The 19,379-nt window shown below is 36.9% G+C and overlaps 1 protein-coding gene across 3 annotated transcripts in view; it reads left to right on the top strand.

Moving 5' to 3' along the window:
* The window catches only part of LOC106080848 (probable serine/threonine-protein kinase DDB_G0282963), a 56,739-nt gene that overhangs the window by 14,795 nt on the left and 22,565 nt on the right, over positions 1-19,379 (top strand). For 2 of the 3 annotated variants that reach the window (XR_009398007.1, XM_013242439.2), the window contains exons 2-4: positions 9,339-10,350; positions 10,717-10,876; positions 10,958-11,132. Coding sequence is in view for 2 of the 3 variants with exons in the window: in XM_013242439.2 (XP_013097893.2) it covers positions 9,339-10,350; positions 10,717-10,876; positions 10,958-11,132 (1,347 nt within the window). In the remaining variant the exon portion in view is untranslated. The remainder of the gene's footprint in view (positions 1-9,338; positions 10,351-10,716; positions 10,877-10,957; positions 11,133-19,379) is intronic. The other variant, XM_013242440.2, reaches the window with a different exon arrangement.

Raw genomic sequence — 19,379 nt, 5'->3', positions numbered from 1 at the left:
TATTTAGTCACTCATGGGTATATATCGCCAAGTGGAACGTTTTCTCCCGTACCGAGACACTTATTAGAGTAAAAAATGATATCGCCTGAGATTGTTTTCAACTTCCGTGAGTGCTGATTTAGTGACTCGCACGATAGAAAATGTTTGGAGGGTATTCATAGTTAGACTATATAAGAAACAACAACATACTGCATGTAAAAGTATAACCAATATGAAGGTGTTATTTAATGCACTGCATCATTTAACTTAATTTGGTAATTTTTTACTTGAGAAGTACCTCAATTTGGCATCATAACAAACATTCAATGACCTATACTGGGCGACGTTAAAATAATTAAATTGGTTTTACTTTTTATTGCATAACATGGCTAATTGACTTTGTGTGGACACATTGTTTGCTTTTGTTGCATTTTGTTTCCCCCCTTGTGTGTATGGGTGTTCTGAGAATTAAGAACCAATTATCATCTAAGATTATAATTAATATTTCACACATGTATGTGTGTCTACATACATATATGCACACATGCTGCAGTAAAATAAACCTAATTCTCATTCAGCTCTGAGTTTATAACAGTCATTGGGATTTTTTAATTGCCATAGTTGATAGAAAATTGCTATAAAAACTCGAATTCGATTTTTTATTTTGTGTGTAACTTTTGAAATATTATGGCACACTACAATACTATTCTATGTAGTTTCTTCGATAAAATTGCTCCCCATTTATATGGAGTAAATAAGTTATTATATCCAAAGAACTATGTGGAACACCTCTGTAAAGAATTAATAATGGAGAGAGAAAACAACTGGCCAAGATTTACTAATGGAAGGTCAATTTAAATTTTTTTTTGAATTTTTTAAAGTCTTTGACATTAAGGTAGTGAACTTATAGATCCTTTATATAAGTTTCTCTTATCTGTGTAATTTGGAACTATGCACACAATTATCCATTTGAATGCAATATTCGACACTCTAATGTTGATAAGATTTCATCTTAAGATTGGTTTATCATTCGGATCATTTTTAGGATAGATGATGGAAATTAATAGAGAACAGTCTAAAATTCAAATACGATATACATTAAATCAGGAGATCAGTTTATATGGAAGTTAGAAATACTGGGGAAAATTGTAGAGAATATGGCTTTTTTCTAATTGACACTCAGAAAAAAGTGGTTCATAGAATTAATTAAAAAACTTATTCCAATTAAGTAAGTAAATTTTAATATCATTTGGTTAAAATTTGCATAAAACAAGGAAAAATTGCAACTGTTTAAGAAATTTGACACAACTTTAGTTAGTTGCAAATAGTTCATAAAATTGAATTTGGTAAGTTATTCTACTAAACCATAATTCTATTCAACAAGTAAAATATTCCTTTGGCAGACAACGCTTTTATTAACTCATGATAAAATGTTCGTTTTTTACAGTTCAACGATCCGTAAAATCGATTTTCTTCAAGTTGAATATAAATTTGTAGTAAATAAGTTTATAAAATTTCCTAATTTGAGCATTTCTGTGCAACTTAAAAAAGGCGTAAGTTTTAACTTAAAAATTTGTTTAAATATAGTTGGTTTCGAAGATTTTTTAACTGAATTAAGGGAAAACAAACTTTTTAGGATAACCAAGTTTTGTTTAATAAAATTAAAAATTTCTTAATTAAATCGTCATATGCAATTGAGTTTTTTTTCTTAATTTATTTACATTAATTTATATAAGATATTGAAAAAGATGCTTAATTTGCTTTCAATATATCATTTAGTATTTTTCACATATGAATGTAATTTTTATAGCATTCATGCATCTCTTGGTTAAAATATCTCTCTTAAAATCCTAATCTCTTCGTTAAAATCCTAAAACTTGAAAAAAACTCGAAAGGTTGGTTTATGATTTGAAATTATAAAGGTTTATATGGCAGCTATATCAAATTTTGAACCGATTTCAACCATACTTGGCACAGTTATTGGAAGTCATATCAAAACACTTCATGCAAAATTTCAGCAGTCAAGACCCAAGATCGGCTTATATGGCAGCTATATCAAATTATAAACCGATTTAAACCATACTTAGCATAGTTATTGGAAGTCATAACAAAACACTTCGTTCTAAATTTCAGACAAATCGGATGAGAAGTGCGCCCTCTAGTGGCTTAAGACCCGAGATCAGTCTATATGGCAGCTATATCAGATTATAAACCGATTTGAACCATACTTAGCACAGTTCTTTGAAGTCATAACAAAACACTTCATGCTGAATTTCAGCCAAAGCGGATGAGAATTACGCCCCCTAGATGCTCAAGAAGTCAAAACCCAAGATCGGTTTATATGGCACTATATATCAAAACATGGACTGATGCGGCTCATTTACAATACCAACCGACCTACACTAATAAACATTTTTTGTGCAAAATTTCAAGCGGCTAGCTTTACTCCTTCGAAAGTTAGCGTGCTTTCGACAGACGGACCGACATGGCAAGATTGATTTAAAATGTCATGACGATCTAGAATATATATATACTTTATGGGGCCGCATATTTCGAGGTTTTACAAACGTAATGATGAAATTAGTATACGGCCATCCTTTGGGGGTATACCCAAATAGAAAACCAAATTTGCAAAATGTTTGCACATGGTAATTTGGGTTAGGTTAGGTTAGGTTTAAGTGGCAGTCTGCATCAGACTCACTTAGACGTTTTCGGCCATTGTCATACCACAGGAACAGAAGAAGGAAGATGCCTTCTAGTTCCTACTGTTTAACCACCCAGATCGCTTTAAAAAGCGCAATAACTTCTGAATGTTCACATACGCTAAATCCGACAGGTTCTCAAAGAAATGAGAACCTAAAGTGGAACTCCTTCTGACTGCTAGTGCGGGACACACACACAGAAGGTGTTCTATAGTCTCTTCTTCCTCGATGTGCTCAGAGCTTCTGCAAAAGTCGTTGCTGACAACCAATTAGACAGTCACCTGTCATGACGTACACAATGACTGAGACGTCTGCTCTAGCCAATGACAGCAAAGCAGTAGACTTCTTCAAGTCTAGATAAGGCCACATAGTTAGCTTACATGCCGCTAGAGGCATACCCACAGATTTCAGTTTCCCTGGAATGTGTAAGGTAGTTCCTAGTCTCGCAAGCTCATCCGCTTTACAATTCCCTGGAATATCTCTGTGGCCCGGCACCTAAACCAGGTGAATTTTGAACTGTTCAGCCATCTCGTTGAGAGATCTGCGACAGTCGAGGGCGGTTTTTGTGTTCAGAAATACATTCTCCAGGGATTTAATGGCTGTCTGAGAAGCTATTTATGCCAATCATCGTAATGACATTTTATCTTAGCCATTCCACCATTTCCTTAATTGCAAGGATCTCCACTTGATACACACTGCAGTGATCGGGTAACCTTTTCGGTACGACCAGTTCTAGATCTTTAGAGTACACCCCAAAGCTCACCTGGTCGTTTAGTTTGGAACCATCCGTATGGAAGTCTATGTAACTTCTGCTACCAGGGATATCGTAGATCCAATCGGTTCTATCAGGAATAGCGGTACAGTAGTTTTTATCAAAAAGCGGCTCAAGTTGGGTGTAATCCACACTGGCTGTACCAAGGATAACATAGTGTCCGTAGCCGCCACATGGCCAATGAGAAAGCTCCCTAAACCTCACGACAGTGGTCGCTGCAATTTGGGTAGCCACAACGTCCAGAGGCATAAGATGTAGCATTAAATTCAGTGCATCAGATGGTGTCATCCTCAGTGCGGCTGTGATGCACAAACAAGCCATCCTTTGGATCCGGTTAAGTATTGAGCGGTAGGTGGACTTTTGGACCGCCGTTCACCAGACCACAACACCATATAGCATTATAGGTCTGACAACTGCAGTATATACCCAATCCATGACACGCGGTCTAAACCCCCAACTTTTGCCAATGGCTCTCTTGCAGGTGTATGGTGCAAGAGTGGCCTTTATTGTCCTTTCCAAAATGTTGGATTTGAAGTTCAGTTTCCCGTCCAGCAAACCACCCAGGTATTTTGCGTTTTCTGTAAATGGTTCATTCTATCCACCCAAGGAGACAGGTTCCACTGTAGGCAACTTGTATCTCCAGCTGAAAATAACTACTTCTGTCTTGCACGGATTTATACTCAGACCGCTTTTGGTAGCCCACTTTGCTGTTGCACATAGAGCTTCCTGAAGTATATTTCTTAGAGTACTGGGAAACTTTCCCCCAACGGCAAGTGCCACGTCATCGGCATACGCGACCACTTTTACGCCTTTTTATTCCAGAGACAATAATATATTGTTAATGGCTATATTCCAAAGTAGAGGAGATAGTACACCTCCTTGAGGTTTTCCTCTGCTGACCCATCTTTTTAGATCCACAGATTCCAAGCCTGCCGTAATGCATCTTTTAGCAAATAAATTATTAATAAACTTTCTTACGGTAGAGTTGATGCCTTGAAACTCCAACTCCTTCATGATTGACGTCGGTTTTTTCATTATTGAAAGCACCTTCGATGTCAAGAAATGCTACCATTGTATATTCCTTGACAGCGAGAGAACCCTCTATGTAGCCGACAATGTCGTGAAGAGCTGTTTCAGTGGATTTGCTTTTACTATATGCATGCTGCTGCCGTGACAGGCGATCTCCAGGGATCTTTGCCCTAAGATATGTTTCTATCAACCTCTCAAGAGTCTTCAGCATAAAGGATGACAGACTAATAGGACGAAAATCCTTCGGCTTCGTGTGGCAGGGTTTTCCTGCTTTCGGAATAAAAATGACTTTCGTGTCCCTCCATCCCACGGGTATATGTGACATTCTGATACAAGCAGAGTATATCTCCCTAAGCCAGGGAACCAGTCTATCAGACACAGCTTGTAATTCAACCGGTGATACATCATCAGGGCCTGGCGACTTAAAGGAGTCGAAACTTCTTATCGCCCAAAGGATTTTCAGCTCAGATACAATATCCCTATAGCCTCCGACATGGTAATTTATTTATAGTAAAAAATTTCGAATATTTTGTTCCAACAATTTTTTTTTGTATGAGTTAATATTGTCATACACGATTGTTTACCATATGTACAGAATGAGAAAAGTTAATTTGGCCAATTTATCGTTAAACTTATCAGAATTTCATATGGTTACGCTATTTTGAACAACAACACAAACTAAAATTGAATAAAAATTACTTAAAAATTTCTTTTAACTTAACATGGGTTCACTTTTTTTTTGAGTGTACATGTTTACATTTATACTTTATGTTGTTAATTTACTCAAACTTTACGATTAACAATTGGTGACTGGCAATTAAACAATACCGCACAATCAGTTTTGAGTAAGTAGAGTCGTTCTGCAAAAAAAACCTTAAATTGTACAGAGAGAAGTATGTCCGCTGCTTCCTGAAGACATTTTCGTGGCCAAATTTACATAGAGTATGTATATAAAGTTAAATATTGATTAGTAAATGATTTCCAAAGCATTTTCTCATTTACATACGTTTTTTCGCCCTTATTGCAAAGCAATACAACCCTACCTACACACCACAAAAGCTTACGTAAATGGTATCATTTCAAGATAAGAGCAACAGCTCAAAAATCGCCTACGTCAGTTCAAATGCAAATCTTCCACCATCCATCATAAATTTTAGATTCCTGTAAAAAAACCCCGTAATGAGAATTATTTCGAGTGCGCATGTCCACAGTTTTTGTTGTTGTACTTTTGATTCCTTTGGCTTTACATAAGCATAAGTTGTAGCTGTGTGGAGTAGGAGGATATTCACATTGAGAAATTAACCCGGCTAACCTAAAAGCAGCAAACCACGTGAATTAGGTTCCATTCAAACAATTTTGTGCAACGATGTATTTTTTTTGTTGTTATTCTTTTTGATTGCTCTTGGTAAAGTTGGTTGTTATACAAACACATTCAGCATCCGCTGTAAACATGTGGACATTATGCATTCATTTCGGGAACCATTTAGACAGTGATTGCAGCTGCTTCAGAATATTGAATAATTGAAAGAATTTTTCAGAATTAATGCATTCAAGTTTTGAGTCACTGTAGACTTTTCCTTTTTGCATAAAGGAATATTAAAATTATGTTTTTTTTTTATATAAGAAAAATTTATTATTCTTTCTTTTTGTTATTTTGAAAGACCTGTCTATAAAAGGTGTCGTTTTATGTGAACCATTCTTTTCATGGAAAAATGGTTCCTTTCCTCCGTAGCTGGAGTGAAGATATTTAAGCACTTAAAAAAATTTGTTAAATAGCATTGTACCAGACTTTTCCAAAAACGGACAGTCATAACAATGCTGTTGGGTCTATAAAAGTTTATAATTCAACTAAAACATGCTTTAACCCATTCTGGACCACTACCCTTCTTGTGGTGCAATCGCTTTGAAACTTAACACGTAAGAAGCTTTCGGTTCCCTGATAAATAAAAGGTATACTCGGTGTTTTAATGTAGTATAGTTTCCGGAGTAGGAAAAAACGATAGAACAGACACTATATATAAAATCGAAAATAAAATTGAAAATGCATATACATTTTTATTTTAATTTTTCCTATCTTCTGTGGACTTCGAAATGTACTAAAATTAATATTTTTACATATTTTTCTTTTTTCATCAACATATAAAAGTTGTAAAAAAAGTGAAATTTAAAAAATTTTTTTTTGAAAAAAAATTCCCTGGCTTATTTTACGAAATATTTTAACAAAAATACTACAGGAATAATTTTTTTTTAAAATTTTTGTTTTTTTATTATTCTGTAAAAAAAATATTGAAATTGTTCTTTCAATATAAGTTAGTAACATACAGCCAATACGTACATGTAAATGCTCACCAAGTCTCTGATGCGAAAACGCGAAACCTATCGAAAATGGCTTAAAGAACTTAGGTTAGGTTGAAAACAGGTAGCGGATATTAATCCCCCCCATGCCACTATGGCATACACCTAAGCCAGTAATCGGCTTGTTGTTAAAGAACTGCCTGGACAACTAAAATTTTTTTTTTGTCACTCAATTCGTTCGCCAATTCAATGAAAACAGCTGTTTTCTCTTTATAAAATCAGCTGTTTTTAATGAATTGGCCAACGAATCGAGTGACAAAAAGAAAAAAAGTTGATGGCCAAGGCCGTTATTGAATATTGAATATACCCACCACCGAAGGATGTGGGGGTATATACATTTTGTCATTCCATCGAAATATCCATTTCCGACCCTATAATGTATATATATATATTCTTGATCAGCGTAAAAATCTAAGACAATCTGTCTGTTGTCACGCTACAGTCTTTAAAAATAGAGATATTGAGCTGAAATTTTGCACAGATTCTTTTTTTGTCCATAAGCAGGTTAAGTTCGAAGATGGGCTATATGGGACTATATCTTGATATAGCCCCTATATAGACCGATCCGAGAGAGTTGTGTTAGGCCCTTCGACATTTTTCGTGAATTTGGCCCAGATCGGTCCAGATTTGGATATAGCTGCCATATAGACCGATTTCTTGATTTATGGTGTTAGGCCATTTATTATCCGATTTTGCTGAAATTTGGGACACCGAGTTGTGTTAGGCCCTTCGACATCTTTTTTCAATTTGGCCCAAATCGGTCCAGATTTGGATATAGCTGCCATATAGACCGATTATATGATTTTAGGTCTTGGGCCCATAAAAGACGCATTTATTGTCCGATGTCGCCGTAATTTGGGACAGTGAGCTAGTTTAAGCCCCTTGACATACTTTTGCAATATGGCACAGATCGGTCCAGATTTGGATATAAATAGCTGCCATATTGACCGATCATATGATTTAAGGACTTGCGCCCATAAAAGGCACATTTATTGTCCGATTTGGTCAAAATTTGGGACAGAGAGGTGTGTAAGGCCCTTCGACATTCTTCTTCAATTTGGCCCAGATTGGTTCAGATTTGGATATAGCTGCCATATCAACTGATCTCTCGATTTAAAGTTTTTGGGTCCTAAAAAGCGCATTTATTGTCCGATTTCGCGAAATTTAGGACAGTGAGTTGTGTTAGGCTCTTCGACATTTTTCTGAAACTTGGCCCAAATCGGTCCATATTTGGATATAGCTGCCATATAGACCGATATCTTGATTTTAAGTCTTGGCTCCATAAAAGGCGCATTTATAATCCGATTTCACTGAAATTTGAAACAGTGACTTATGTTCAAATGGTTCAGATCGGTTTATTTTTAGATACAGCTACTAAAAAGACCAATATTTTGTTATACCCAATTGAACAATGACTTGTACTTATAAGTATTTGGTCCAAATCGGAACATATTTCGATATAGCTGCTTGGGGCATAGGTAGGCATTTTCACCGGATTTTAACGAAAGGCATTTTCACCGGATTTAACGAAATTTCACGATAGTAATTAAAAAACAAAGTTCAGATTCAATAAAAAAATAGTTGAAAAAATTAATTTTTTAATTGAAAATTAAAAAAATTTCAATCACGATCGTAATTGAAAAAAGTTCAGAGTCGAGTAAAAAAATTATTCAATCAATTAATTTTGTAATTAAAAATATTTTTATTTTCAATTAAATTTTTAATTGAAAACATTTGCGTGATTTTTTTACTCTGTGTATTTAGTACTCAAAAGTTTTGCAGAGATCGATTGTACCAACTAATGGTCCCATCGGGCAAGAAATACATACATCTCTTATGGGCCAAGCGCTTAAAACGGAATTTGGTGATAAGTGCGCCTTTTATAACTGCAATATCGTAAAGCGGAAGATCGGTTCATATGGTTATGTAGAGTCCGATAGGTAGTAATTGTGTCTTTTATAGGGCCATTACCTCAAATGGAGAGATACGTCTATGTGGGTATTATATCCAAATACGATCCGATCTGGACCACCATAATGTAACTCCTTCCACAATATTTCAACAAAAGGTCTTTTGCTTTTGCTACCCACTGTTGCCAATTTTGGGCGTAATATGTACTATAACGGTTTCTATTGTAATTTGTAAAATGTCATTATGTTTATTCACTACCACACACTCACTGCACATGTTTTCTTATACTACCAATGCCACCTGTTGTCTTTTGTTGTAACGCCATGCTCATCGCGCCATATACAAATTCACCACTTTATGTGTGCTCCTCTGCATTATTTCTGCATCACCCCGAAACAGTCAATTTTATATTTTTATGTTTTTTTATCATCTTGATTTTCTTTACAAACACCCACCCACACACAACTACCAACAACACCTACCTTCCTGTCTAACCTGACAACACACCCGTGTCCACTCTCCCAAAACGAAATTGGTTAAACATGAAAAAAAAATTAACTCAATTCAAATCAAATCGAATCGAATTGAAGAAGATGATAACACCTTGGTCTCCTCCATTACAACCTCGCCATGTCTGCTAGTCAGCCATACAGGCCCTAGCGTCACCTTGTCCTCCCACAACAACAACGTCAACAATAACACCACTGGTGGTAGTCGAGGCACAATAGTGGCACAATCAGAACAACCACTTTCGCCACAACAACTCGAAGAACCCGAGGATATTGAAATGTTGGTGGTAGACGAATTGCCGCCACAGACAAGTTCCCGAAATCCTCAAACACAGAGTGTCTCTAAATTGTCGTCGATCGATAGCAATGGCGGGGTGTTGGCAAATTCTGCTGACAATGTTTCTTCCTCCACTTCCACTTCCATGACCAGACAACATTTGCTGCTGAGCAATGGTGTACGCATTGTGTCGCCGGCTACAATAATGGGTTTGCAACAGCAACAGCACAGTGGTAATGGTTTGGGGGCAGAATTGCCAAAGACCATTAGTATTCCTTTGGGTGGAAAAAATCAAATACCTATTTTAAGTGCAGTGCCTTTTGCCACAGTGTCATCGGTGGCGGCCACCCAACAACAGGCCTTGAGCGGTGGTGGCCTTGCCAGCCGACACAAGCCTTTTACCCCGCTAACCCCACCGCCAATGTCGAGTAGAAAATTTGTTGAGCCCTCACAATATCGCATACGAAGTTACTCATTGTCCTCCCATAAAATTTCAGCCAACCATCAAATGCATGTACAAAACTCCAACAATGGTAACCACAACCACCACTCCAGCAACGTCAGCGGCAGCGGCAGCAGCAACAGCAATAGCATGATGGTCGATGACATACCGCCAACGCAACAGCATAGTGGTGGCTATGCCACCTCAACCTCGTCATCCATATCGAATAGTCAACATTCGCCGCCACGGCAGGGAGCTGGCAATCACTTTATACACATGATGAATGCTGCAGCAGCATCACAGCAGGGCGGATCTGCTGGCGGCAACCCGCATGTGACGCCTAGAAGGCGTACCATAAGTTCCACAAGTAATGGGTGAGTACCAAATACATTGATTCATGTTCGATTCCTAAATTTAAATGCGTAAATTAGTAAACAAATTTTATGTTATTTCCATAAAAATCAGCACAAATATTTTCGGAAATTTCCTAAAATGAAAATTAACAACTCAACTTGAATTTTACGCGTATAACTTATTAAGTGAATGTTTGATTGATACTTGTTGAGTATATTAAAAAAAAGATGAATTTCAACTTTAAACCCAAATCCCTTGAAGATATATCCTGTATAAATTTTAAACAAACCTATATCCCCTTCGTTATTTATGTTGGCTTTGACCGACATAAATTGTATCGTCTAATAACCTTTCTCTCTTTGTCCTGCTCTCTCTTTGCTTCTTAGGGCCGGTACCCGTGAAGTTCATAATAAACTGGAAAAGAATCGTCGTGCCCACTTAAAGGAATGCTATGAGGCATTAAAAAATCAACTGTCACTAAAGGATGAGGATCGCAGAAAAACTTCAAATTTAGCTATATTGGGTGAAGCTTTAAAATGTGTCCAAGTAAGATGATCTTTTGTTGTTTTCTAACATTACACTTCATTGCAATAATGTTGTACTCTTTTTCCTCCCCCCGCCTTATAGCATTATCAAAAACAAAAACAAGAATTGGAAGCACAATGGGAACATTTGGCCAATGAAAAAATTAATAAACAAAAACGTATTGTTTTCTTAAAACGCGAACTCGGTCCAAAGTATGAACAAATATTTTCGGGTATATTTCCGGATATCGAAATTGGTAGCATTCCAAGTGAGAGCGGTAAGTGCGAAATCCTATACCATTAATTTAAAATATTTAAAAATTTGAAGAACTTACATTGGGTTTAAATTCTAGTCTAGTTGTTCTAGTTGTAACATTGAAATACGCTCTTATATATTGCTCAAGTTATAATTGTGGCCATTCTGAGTTGGGAAGTCAGCTACAGCCACCTGTTTGAAACACAATAGCATCCAAGCGAACAAAGGTTTTGTATTCCAAATGGGCCATTGAACAATGCAAATAGGTCATATAGGATTATATTTACGTATAGCCCCATATGATTTTCTCTTAACCCATTAACGTCTGACCCTCGATGCCCTTGTCCGATTTTGATAACATTTCGTACCTTTTTCCCAACTCGAGCTAGAATTTTTCAAAGACATCTCTTTTTTTTTGGGATTTTTCTACCCACTCGGCGTTAATGGGTTGAGTATGTAGTTTCCATTTAAATGTTTATATTCTACTCTTTAAGAGATTTTGGTAAAGTCCCAATACTGCAAAATCGATAAACTTAAGTCTTTTAAATATGAGTAGTGTTTAAGCGATTTAAGCTTTAGCCACACTGAACACGGCTATGCACTATTGTGAATGACTATACAACAGCTGTCAGAGAAGCCGATCATATTCATGTCATTATTAAAGTTTGCTGTACTTTATTCTATTACTGGATAGACAAGCCGTGAGGGCCAAAAATAAAACGCAAAAATAGTTCCCCGTGCTGTCTGATATCGACAGGAAAAAGGCAGGCTCTGAAAGAATGCTGACATCTTGAATTAACCGCCTTGTATCAAGCAGGCAGTAATACAAACACAGACAAGAGCAATACGAAATAAAAACCACTGATTGTTTAAAGTTGATAAAATGATGTGTTGCGTTTATTCGTTATATAAACAAAGGATGTTAAGGTTATACAAAAGTTACAATGTTGAAAGACCTTACATGTTTTAGTTGTCCAGCAAAGAAGGCCGGGTTCAGTGCCTGAATGTCTTATTATAATCTTAAAAACTACAATAATAGTTATTGTTCATAGACAAGGCAAAAGATAATAGAAATTTTTCAATGAATTGTCTTCAAACTTTATCAAACACTTTTGCGTTGCCAATAGTAAGGAGACTATCAATGAAAAGTTCAAATCTGTCCAACCTGCCAAAACAATACGAGAAAACAAGAGAAAATATTTGTAAAATTTATAACTACAATTTGCAAAACATTTGTGGGCATAGAAGTCAAATAAAATATATTAAGATTTGTGCACGCAATTTTATAAATATTTGGTTTTAATTTTATTTTGTCATTCACAATAGAGGATTTCTGCTAGTGGCCACTGTTATTTGTTAAAAACATATGGCAATCCTGACGACAGATGTTCTACATAATCCTGCACTGGTAAAAGGTCTGTTCGCGTACTTTTCCAGTAAAAATTTGCAGGAGAGTAAGAGCCATTTTACTTTCTTTAAAAAATTTGCAATCAAAAAGTACCCGAACGACTTCCAGTGAGGAATTTGGAATCAAAAAGTACGCGAACGACTTCCAGTGAAAAATTTGCAATCAAAAAGTACGCGAACGACTTCCAGTGAAAATTTCCAAACAAAAACTGATTTTTGTTTTGGTTTGTTTTTTTATTTGCTTGCTTGAAATTTTTTTTTTAATAAAAAATGCTGGCGATACTTGGATACAACGGCTTTACACTTATACTTGTTGTGCTGACAAGATTACACTTGTTGTGCTGACAAAGATCCCTTGGAAGGATACCTTGGAAGATACCTTGTTTTTGGATATTGTCCGGCTATAGAACATTTTGTTCTACGGTTCTCATTCAAATTCAATTCAGCACAGCAAATAACTCTTATAATTAATGCAAAAAACACGTAAAAGCGTTCCAAGATCGACCTGCCGAATCTTATATACCTTCCACCAGAGATCGCACTTGTCGAGTTCTTTTCCCGAAATCTCTTTGTAGGCAAACAAAGGATAAAAGAAAATAATTGCTATGCCATTGGAGCTATATCCAATGTTGTTGTGGCTACATTTTCATGTGGAGGTGGCGATCCTCGTCAAGCTCTTTTAGGTGAACAAGCTCGTTCCTGTCCAAACGACCGATCGCCTTGTCATATCGAGCATCGAGGGCACTCAATTATTTGTGCAAGAGCCGGTGAAGCCCGGGCTCTCATTGAGATTCTCCGTTCGATACCTCTGATTGTCCGCGACTGCCATTGCAGCTACTCCGTATGGAGCATTGCACTATCCACAACCTGTGGATGCGTCCGGTAGCTCGCAGCTAAGCTTCTCATGACAGCAATGAACACCACACAGATTGGACCTCAATGTTCCAGCTTCTGTGGTGCTTACAACTATTCCGTTCTGGGGGAGACCATAGTGGAAGTCATAGTGTAAAATTTCAGCCAATTCGAGTAAGATTTGCGCCCTTAAGGGGGCTCAAGACGTAAAATAAAATATATAGCTCTATCAGGCTACAGACAGATTTGGACCATATTTGGCACGTACGTTGAAGGTCATGGGAGTTGTTAATTTAGCCAAATCCGATAATAATTGCGGCTGAAGAAGTCAAGATCCCAGATCGGTTTATATGGCAGCTATATCAGGCTATGAGCCGATTTGAGCCATATTTGACACAGTTGTTGGAAGTCATAACAAAACACGTCATGCCGCATTTCAGCCAAATCGAATAGGAATTGTGCCCTCTAGACGCTCAAGAAGTCAAGACTCCAAATTGGTTTAAATGACAGCTATATCAGGTTATGGACCGATTCCACCCTTACTTAGCACAGTTGTTGGAAGTCAACAAAACAGCTCATGCAAAATTTCAGCCAAATCGAATAAGAATTGGGCCCTCTAGTGGGTCAAGAAGTTAAGATCCGCGGTCGTTTTATATGGCAGCTATAGCAAAACATGGACCATTTACAATCCCAACCGACCTACACTAGGGAATCGTAATAGGAAGTATTTGTGCAAAATTTCAAGCAGCTAGCTTTGCTTCTTCGAAAGTTAGCGTGCTTTCGACAGACGGACGGACATGGCTAGATCGACTTAAAATGTCATGACGATCAAGAATATATATACTTTATGGGGTCTTAGATGAATATTTCGAGGAGTTACAATTTTATTCTACATAACAAACTTCTGTCAAACTAGCAAAATTAATGTTTCTAGGAACCGAAGAAGGATAAACTAAAGACCGGTTTATATGGTAGCTACATCAGGTTATAGTTTGATTTGGACCGTACTTGGCACAGTTGTTGGAAGTCATCACAGAACACCGCATGCAAATTTTCAGCCAAATCGGATTACAATTGCGGCTTATAAGGGCTCAAGAAGTCAAGTCGAGAGATCGGTTTATATGGGAGCTGTATCAGGTTATAGACCGATTTGGACCGTACTTAGCACCGTTTTTGGAAGTCATAACAGAACACAACATGCAAAATTTCAGCCAGATCGGACACAAATTGCGGCTTCCAGGAGCTCAAGAAGTCAAATCGTGAGATCGGTTTATATAGGAGCTATATCAGGATAACGACCGATTTGAACCGTAGTCAGCACAGTTGTTGGAAGTCATAACGGAACACTATATGCATAATTTGTGCCTAATCGGAGGAAAATTTCGGCTTCCAGGGGCTCAAGAAGTCGAATCTGGAGATCGGTTTATATGGGAGCTATATCTAAATCTTAATCGACATGGCGCATTTGCAATCCCCAATGACCTATATCAATATTAGGTATCTGCGCCTAGTTTTTTACCGCTATCGTGATTTCGACAGACGGACGGACATGACTAGATCGATTCAGAACGACGAGACGATCAAGGAAATATATATATATATATATATATTTCCTTGATATATATATATATATACAGAACGACGAGACGATCAAAGAAATATATATATATATATATATATATATATATATATATATATATATATATATATATATATATATATATCTTTGATCGTCTCGTCGTTCTGTATATATATATATATATGGGGTCTTAGATGAATATTTCGAGATGTTACAAACGGAATGACAAGATTAGTATACCCCCATCCTATGGAGGTGGGTATAAAAATCTATATCGATAAGATGGCATCTCAACTGGAAATAATATCCTGAGGGCAAACTTAGGTACGTTTTAGAGGCCTCAATATCGTGATCGAATATGGTCCACATCGAACAATATTTTTGTATAGCCGCCTTATGGACGGATCTCCGAATGTTATGCCTAGGGCCCGTGGAAGCCGCAGAGTATGGTTCAAATCTGACCATATTTGGATATAGCTGCCATATATGCGTGGAAGCCGCATTGACCACCCGATTTCGGTAAATTCGGTTTCTTAGGACCCTCGACAAACGTATCGAATATGGTTCAAATCAGACAATATCTGGATATAGCCCCCATATAGACCAATCTTCGGATGTAAGGTCAAAGGACGGCAGAAGCAGCAGAGTATGGTTCCGATCGGACCATATTTGGGTATAGCTCCCATATACCATCTCCCAATTTATAGGCTTTCACCCATTAATGGCTTATTTATTACCTGATTTCGCTGATTTTTGGAACAAGGAGTTGCGTAAGATCCTCAATGCTCGTGCTGGATTTGGTTAGATCAAACCATATTTCGATATAGCTGCTACGGGTTAATTTTTAGCTATTATGGTGAAATGTCGGTGGTGGATATCCAAAGTTCGGCCTCGCGGAACTTTATGCCTTTTTACTTGTTTGTGGATTACTATAAGAGCGCAAACAAAATTTCGCTTAAATCGCACCACCCATTTACGAATTCTGGCGTTTATGAAAATTAAGATAACAGAGAGGGTTCGCGAGTTTCTAGGGCATGCAATTTTTGTTTACTGGGCGACATTTTATATGCAACGGACTTTTGGGAGCATCAATATCCACAAAAATAGATTTTATGCATGAAAATGCACCGAAAGTAGCCATTTGCATACATGTTCCATAAATTTTACATCATGTCGAGAATCCATGGTTAGGCGCGAATGAAACTAAAACAAATTAGTTTTACCTTCATACTAAATAGTCTACTTAAGTCTTCCTCACATTTTCTTTATGACAAAAAATATTGAAATAGGATCCATAATATCCGTTTCTTTATGTTCCAAATCTCTCCGAGGCGATATTATTATTCCAAAATTAGCAATCATAGTTTGTAGCTTGGTGTGCTGACAGACAGAGAGACAGACAGACAGCACAGGCACATGCAATGCAAATCATCAAATGCATTATCATGAAAAGCAGTAACAATAACGAGTCCGATATAGAGCACAAAAATATATTCAAAATTTGTACGATTTAAAGTAGTTCAAGTATTGAATCTGATTTGGACACATATTTTTGCATCTCATCAAAAACCAATTCTGTTCGGCGGTAGTTGTGCTACATTGGCCATTTCTTTGGCCCGCAGCAAGAGAACCACACAAAAGACCCGCGACGAAATTGCGAAATATCCATAACTGCCATCAAACGCAGTGAGCAACCACCCCGGCGAATGATCACCATAAAACAGCATGCTGGTTTCTCTGTAAACAAATGAAATGCATTCTAATTCCCAATGAAAGAGAGTGCGACAATAAAAAAATCAAATTCTTAGATAAAGAAAGGACATATCAAACAATTTATTTATGAATTCATTCTATAAAGCTAGAAAGACGTATGCATTCATTACCAGCGCTGGCGTTTCCCCTTTCCTGCCACTTCAATCCATATTTGGTGGTATTTCCACCAATAACACTGCCTTGTCTTTATGCTAATCATCAAAGCTTCGAGGTGTTTCTGTTGTTAAATACTGAATTCTAAGTACAAAAAAGGAAAAATGTGCTATTGATGAGGGCCTTCTGTTGTAAAAGACTCACGCAAAGAAAAAGAAACGGATAAGAATTTATTTATCATTCATTTCGGTTTTGTGCGAAGGTTAAAAGTGGATAATAACGAGGGCAAATATACATACTTGAAATTGTGACTTGTTTGTTCGTTAAGCAGAGTATTCTGTTCAGCTTTGAGAATAGTTGTAAAAAACTTTAACGAAATATCATTATTTTTTCTAAATACAATTAAAAGTTTTTTTTTGTGCCAACACAATCATGCCTTCGTGCTGCACAAGGATTAATTGTTTTCAACTGCAAGCTTTGAGCCATAAGTATAAAAAAACGCTTGTTTTTTTCGCACATTTTTCATTTAAAGTTTTTTTATATGGAGTTTGACAGTTGTTCACGTGAAAAGTTTGACAGTTGTTCACGTGAAAAGTTTGACAGTTGCTCACGTGAAAAGTTTGACAGTTGTTCACGTGAAAAGTTTGACAGTTGTTCACGTGAAAAGCCGAATAGGGTGCCAACCCATATATAAAATCTTACTTTACATTTCGGATTTAGCCATATGTGGTTTATAAAGAGTGCTATAACCATAATGTACGTTGTTAACTGTGAACCAACTCAGGGGCGTGAAATGAAGAACAATTATGAATTTTGTGATTAGCAGGGATTTCCTGATCTAGATTTTTTTTGAGGTTACATTTTAGTATATAGAGCGCACAACAAACCGATCACTGGCTTATGTAATATCCGCAACCTCTTTTCAACTTAGATTAGGTTAAAGGACAAGTGCCTTCAACATAACCTAATTGTGAGTCACACCCTTACCAACTCTATTTGACATGCCATTGTTTCAGTATGTAAAAAATTCCGCAATAGAAAGATACACATGCATTTTCTCCACTTTCTGATGGCTGTTTGACAGCATTATCTATCAAATTTGTCCACAATCGGGAGAATTGACCGAAATTATCAGGAAACCATACCTTAGTATTGGGATGGTACAATTTCTAAGACCTAGGTTCGATACGTCTACCCACTTGTTTTTTTTTTTCGTCGGAGTTTTGGTTTTCCCTCTCTGCGTTAACTATCAGGTCTATTTATAAATAACTTCTTAACTGGATCTTCTTCATGCGCTATGACAACATCACCTAGTCAACATAGTCGTTGCATTTTGATAGGTCAAAAGCCATTATACTGCACATACAGCTTGTGCTTTATATGACGCCTATATTTTACATTCATCAATTTCACAAAAAACGCATCTCTTGTGTTGTTGTTGCTGTAGCCACACTTATATGTGTAGGTAACGACCTATGACGCTTGAGCAGTAGAGCTGGCAAAATATCGATGGCACTATCGATATTTTATTTTTTGTCTGAATATCGATTGATATTTTTTCTTTCGATACTATTGGCAAAGTTTCATTTATTGCAAAACTGATCAGAAATAAGCAATACGACACTGAATGTATCCTAAAAGATACATTGCGCCAATAGATGGTGCAATATTCAACCAATAGGGGTAAAATTTTGTACAATGATTCCTCTCGTGACTTTCAACTGACATTATTAAATTTGGTTTTATTCGTTCTGTGCATTGATATTGCTTCTATGCAAATCGATCTCCAGATTTTTACTTCTCGTTTTCGTTTGAAATATTGGTGATGGGAAATTAACGATACTATCGATATTTGATAGTTTGCCAACTCTATTGAGGATCATAGGTTAGCAAGCGCCAATTACTCGCCTTGTCGTATATATCAGGCATTTAGTATTTAAGCAAGGCCGGTGGCGGCCGGGGCAAAAATGCACTTTATAGGGCGCACCTCCGCTGAAATGTGCACCCCATGGGGGGAAGTGCTCCAACCTAGGCAATATGCAGGAAAGCTTAAAAATTGGAACTGGGAAGGACTTATGGCGACTTGATTTTGAACCGTCTAACGTAGGCAGTATGGATATCAAATGAAAGCGATTCACGAGTATATTAGTAATGTGGTAGTATAAAAATTAAATGAACAACATTTTTTATTTTATGGGAAAAATATAGAATATCGTCAAAAGAAAAAAAATCTTGTCCCTTCAGTCCCTTGTAATCTACTCGTAATTACTCTATTGGTTGCAGCACTTCCCACTGAGGAGAGTTTATGGTCTCTGGGGGGGCTACGTGGGCCTTTGCGCCAAAACGGCCTTCAGATTCGTGTTCCTGGGGTCAAGCCGCATTTACATACCAAATTCCAGCGAAATCGGAAGTGCGCCCTATAAAGTGATTTTTCCCACTGAGACTCACAGTGAAGCTGACAAACTATGGATAATCGAAACATTCGATATTTTTAATGATAAATATCGATAACATCGTTTATTTCCCATCACATATATGTCAATCGAAAATGAGAAGTAAAAATCG

The sequence above is a fragment of the Stomoxys calcitrans genome, chromosome 4, assembly GCF_963082655.1.
Source record: "Stomoxys calcitrans chromosome 4, idStoCalc2.1, whole genome shotgun sequence".
Classification (NCBI taxonomy): Eukaryota; Metazoa; Arthropoda; class Insecta; order Diptera; family Muscidae; genus Stomoxys; species Stomoxys calcitrans.
This window is presented reverse-complemented; position numbering and strand designations above follow the sequence as displayed.